The following is a 5,098-nucleotide window of genomic DNA, read 5'->3' on the forward strand; positions in this document are numbered from 1 at the left end:
TCTGCGTTTCAGGGAACGTGCAGAGACGGAAAACGCGCGGTAGGGCGCATTGACGGCGTCTGTAGGAAAGGGGCTGGAAGAGGGCAGGCGTGCTAAACATGGAGGAAGACGAAGAGAACGACTACATGTCAGATTTATTTATTAAGTAGGTGGCTCCTTTTTTTGTTTCTTAAGTGATCGTAAACATTAAAACAAAAAAAAAAGTGGTAATATTTGCTGGAATTAACTCTTAGGCAGGATGTGAGGCCAGGCTTACCGATGGTGAGGCGGATGAAGGAGGCTCTTCAGAAAGAAGAGAAGCAAAAAGAAGCCAATGAGAAGAACCGACAGAAGAGTATAAAAGAAGAAGAAAAAGAGAGACGTGACTTAGTGCTGAAAAGTGCTTTGGGCAATGAGAACAAAGGCTTTGCTTTGCTCCAGAAGATGGGCTACAAGAGTGGCCAGGCCCTTGGCAAAAGCGGTAAGTCTGTCGCTGTCTGGAGGTGTGTGCCTATATATATTGCGTGATATGGTCTAGGGGTGAACTTGCGAGTAGGGTTAATGGTCGGACTCGGTGATCCCAAGAGTCTTTTCCAACCTGGATGATTCTGTGATTCAGGTGTACCTTTATATTTTACAGACTGTAGCTGCTGCTTTTGTAGACTGGGTGAATAAATGCCTTTCTAAGAGCCCTAGTGTTACTGAACTGTGAATGCGTTGTGGCAGAACAACAGATGAGAGCAAATGTTGAAAAGCTGAAATAAAAATGTTACAGACTATGAAGAGACATGAGGGAAGCAGCAGTGCTTGCTGCTTAGTAAAGGCAATTCCATATGTGCACGCCTACAGGAATTGTATTAGGAATGTTTTGATGGTCTTGCAAAGCTAGTAGCATCCCAAAAAAAAAAAGCCAACCTCTCTCTTGGAATTAATAGCTGGATTCCCAAGAAGAAATGGCAAACACTGGCCTACCCTTAGGAAGCAAAATCAGTAAGGCAAAGCCTCAGTAATTGCTGTGCCAGTTCAGCGTGCTTCTAGCTGACAGTCAGCTAAAGAACTGGCCCAGCCCCATCCTTTTTATTCTTCATCTTTGTAAAGTTGTGAGATTCTCGACTGAAAAATGTTGCAGAAGGCTGGAACAAAGCAGGTATCATCAAAGGTATACCTGTCAAGTCAACATCATTTTCTTTCAGTTGGGTAGTATCCTGAAAAAAGTGAATAGCAATCCAGCAGACAAGCATTGATTTGGGATTTTCTCAACTTCAAAGCAACAAAATCACAAGAAAACGCACGTATTTAATGACAAAAGCAGCTTGCTTACTTGAATATACTACACTAATCATAGTTTGAGAAAGACCTGATTTCTTAATATTTTGTCCCTCACAGGAGAAGGCATTGTTGAACCTATTCCTCTGAATATAAAGACAGGTTTGTGATACTTCCTGATTTACTTAGTTGGGCATCAGAGCCTTTCAAGATGCTTACATTGATCTTTCGAACTTACATAGGCAGAAGCGGGCTTGGTCATGAGGAATTAAAAAAGCGAAAAGCTGAAGAAAAACTAGAAAACTATAGACGAAAACTCCATATGAAAAAACAAGCAAATGAACAAGCTGCAGATGATTTCAGGTAAAATGACGTAACTGATAGTCTGAGCAATGTCTAAACAACAATCTTTTTTTATGCTTTAAGTTCGGTTATTTTTTTAATGTATTACCATTTTTGAATGTTTTGAATGAGAGCTTCAGTTCTAAAGCAAAAGCAAATGAACACCGTAATGCTAAGAGTATGTGCTGCCTTGTTTATTTTTGTAAATGTTAATAATGCAAACAATGTATGTACTAACTTTTCTCAAGTGATTTGCAACTTCTTTAAAATCAGATAACTGTGTCATCTTTTTAAATACAAAATCCACAGATAATCCTGAGCAATATTGTTACAATGGTTTAAAAAAATCAGGGTAAATTTGTTTAGATTTTATTGGTTTTATTTTATTCTGATGGAGAAGGAAAGCCTAGGGAAGGTTGTGTCTTTTTTGCAGATGTTTAGAGAACTGCTTTCTTCACATCTTACGAAATCATGAAGAAACAGTGTTCAGTGTAGTGTGATGAAAAAAGCACTGTCTTCAAGGTGTAATTCACCAGAAATACATGTGTGCTCCCACAGAAACAGTCAGAAAGACTTCTTAACCTAATGGTGTCCTGGTCTGAGAGAATTAGTAAGGCCAGAATCTTAGATTTTCTATTTCAGAAAAACTATTGACTGTAATGCATCTCGCTGTCTACCTGCTTATTGTAGCTGTCTACTTTTTCTTAACAGAGTAAGATTCAAAAACAAACAAGAAGAACGTAAGATGGAAGGAGACCTCCGAAAAAGCCAGAGGGCCTGCCAGCAATTAGATATGCAAAAAGTGAGACATACTTTTTTAGGTTGGAAGGAAGGCTTATAGGTTAGAGATACAGGCTACAAACAAAAAAGGGATTCAGTTCTTGGAAGGTCTCTAAAACTATGGGATAACCAGCCTGAAGTCTTGATGTTTGGCGGCCCTTCAGTACGATTGAAGTATGTCAGAGTGTATGTTTGCACTATGAAGATATTTGAAGGTGTACAGCAACCTCACGGTAACATAAGTGAGGACCCATGTTAATTTGTGTGGTCAGAGCTCACCTGTTTTCACTCCTGCATTCTCATGGTTACTTTTTAAGCTGTTTGTGTAGCTAAGGTCAGGCTGTCCTTAATGAGGGTGCTGCCTGCCTAAAGCAAGGGAGCAACATCATCACAGAACGGTTGATGTTGGAAGGGGCTCTGGAGGTCAGCTTTTCCAGTCCTCCTGTTTGGGCAGGGTCACCTAAAGCCGGTGGTCCAGGACCATGTCCAGACAGCTCTCCAGTATCTCCAAGGATGGGGATCATCACTGAGGGAAACAGCAGATTTATCAAAGCAGCATTTAAACGAGACAGCCAAAACAAAGTACCTTCCACCTCCACAGGGTTATGTGTAATAGCAGTGAACTAGTAATAAATTGCTACCACTTGAAAAAAACTCTTTATTAACCTGTTAAAGGTTAATACTGCCTCACAAGTTCTGCAGAGATTGTTTGATATTCCTTAGTCTGCTTCAGACGAAGACAGCTAAATTAGCTGAGAGCATATTTGATGGCTCTTCTTCCTTTAACCTCAGGTGGATTAGGAGGCACTGTGTGATCTCTTGGTAAAATAACTTGGGGTAGAGTGTCTTCGGCTGATCAGAATAAAGGTATCTATTTACAGCCTTGGTGTGAGAGGGTGTTGCTGTGTAGCCTTACACATACTGAACATAGATGGAATAGAACTTAATGTTAGCATGCATTTACTTGTTTTTTAAAACAATGAATAATGCTTCTTGTGGACCACTGTACTTAGTTTCCCACTACAGTAATTCTTGGTTATACTATACAGGAAAGTTTATAAACATAACATCTCACCTATTAGAAATTGTTTTTATCTAGCATCTTACAAAAAAGCCTAAAAAGACAGATAATTTTCATTTAAATCCTTGATTTTTTTAAGGATATTGATGTTCCCAAGGAGACTTGGTATTGGCTTAGCTCTGAAGAGGAAGACAAAAAGGATGAGGAAGACAAGGAAGATGAAAGCACAAGCTCAGACTTAAGTGTAAGATCAGCAATTAAATTAATGGCTTGATTCAGAATTAAGTTTAATATTCCTTTTAAAAGCATGCATACACACATACATAAAGGATATATGTATACATGTAATTTTCCAAGCTGTAGTAAACAGCCTCTGCACAGTCTTAGAGCAGTAATTTTTACAGCAGTTACATGATAAAATATAAAACATTGAACTACTGATTTGTTGCTCATCTGTTTTGAAGCTGATCTTTGAAAAAAATAGCCTAGAAATTAAATTCTAAGCATTTTTGTCTTAGCCAAGATATGCAAGATCACATATCTGATCAAAGTTACTTGCTTCTGAGTTTTAATTTTGGATGCCTCATCTCATGTCTTAGGTTGAATTTTAGAATCACTACGTAATTTCTGAAATGCTTCACAGATTATCTGAAGATGAACACTGGAAATTCACATTTTTGAGAACTAGCTTACACGTTAGCCTTATGTGTTTGATTTGCAGAAATTAGATGTGAAAAATTTTACCAAAAATATCATATACTTGAAATTGGATAGCTAGGTAATATTTTTAGCTCACTTCAGTGCAGGTTTTTTAGCTAGAAAGAAGGATGAGCAAACAACAGCCACTAATTAACTTTCCAAAGGTCATGAATTCCTGTGCAGTATGCTACAAATCTGGGAAGCTTCATGCCTTACTGTGCTACAGTACTGTGTAACTTTTCCATAGCAAAATGTTAAGCAATCTGTTTTTAGCAAAGTTGGTAGCTTAAACTGTTTTATGTCACATAAGCCCCAGATCATTGCACACCTGTATGTATCTCTAGGTATCGGAGAAGCTACATAGCCTGACGGCCTATCTGCGAGAAGAACACTTCTATTGCATTTGGTGTGGAACAACCTATGAAGGTGAGAGTAAACACGTGTTGTGTTTTACTTTGCTTATGTAGCTAGACTCAAATAGTACAAATTATCCTTGAATGTTTCTCTCACTGCAGTCTTTTAAATCTTGATAGCAAATTTTCCTTCCAGGCAGCTTGTTTTTTTACAAAACTTTTTATGTTTGGAGAATAAGTCAGTATTTAGGTGTTTACATGCACAAAACCAACAAACATACGGGCACTTATTTGAACTGGCATTCATATGAATTTTGAGTAAACAATATTCAGATATTAAAACTAATACCATAAAAAGCTGCAAAAGCTTGCAGGTGTTTATGAAACAGAACACTATCCAGTGTTTAAAAAAAACACTATCCCCTGCACCAACAAGGGTGGAATTTATGTTTACTATTTTAAAACAAAGTTTGGAATTAATAACTTGCAAACTATCTTGAATTCTGTTTAATCTGCTTAATATGGCTTCTTCAAATAATTGTAGCAACTTTTTTCCCTCCTCTGAGCTGCAGTTACTCATTTTTTCTTTGCTTACCCTGTAGACTCTGAAGATTTATCTTCAAACTGCCCCGGAGACAGTGCTGCAGATCATGACTAA

At 38.0% G+C, this 5,098-nt stretch overlaps 1 protein-coding gene across 1 annotated transcript; it reads left to right on the forward strand.

The window, feature by feature from the left end:
* The first annotated feature begins 34 nt into the window (after positions 1–34).
* GPATCH11 (G patch domain containing 11) lies at positions 35–5,098 on the forward strand. Its single transcript, XM_009873870.1, has 8 exons — positions 35–145; positions 234–460; positions 1,366–1,407; positions 1,488–1,608; positions 2,299–2,389; positions 3,528–3,632; positions 4,432–4,513; positions 5,043–5,098. Exons 1-8 carry the CDS (start codon positions 99–101, stop codon positions 5,096–5,098), a joined length of 771 nt encoding a protein of 256 aa, XP_009872172.1. The 5' UTR covers positions 35–98.

This window comes from Apaloderma vittatum, unplaced genomic scaffold (assembly GCF_000703405.1).
Source record: "Apaloderma vittatum isolate BGI_N311 unplaced genomic scaffold, ASM70340v1 scaffold13487, whole genome shotgun sequence".
Lineage (NCBI taxonomy): Eukaryota > Metazoa > Chordata > Aves > Trogoniformes > Trogonidae > Apaloderma > Apaloderma vittatum.

Coding starts and splice junctions, on each gene's coding strand:
- GPATCH11 (XM_009873870.1), top strand. CDS start 99: ATGGAGGAAGACGAAGAGAACGACTACATGTCAGATTTATTTATTAA. Junction 3,633..4,431: donor GCACAAGCTCAGACTTAAGT/GTAAGATCAGCA, acceptor ATGTATCTCTAG/GTATCGGAGAAGCTACATAG. Junction 4,514..5,042: donor GTGTGGAACAACCTATGAAG/GTGAGAGTAAAC, acceptor CTTACCCTGTAG/ACTCTGAAGATTTATCTTCA.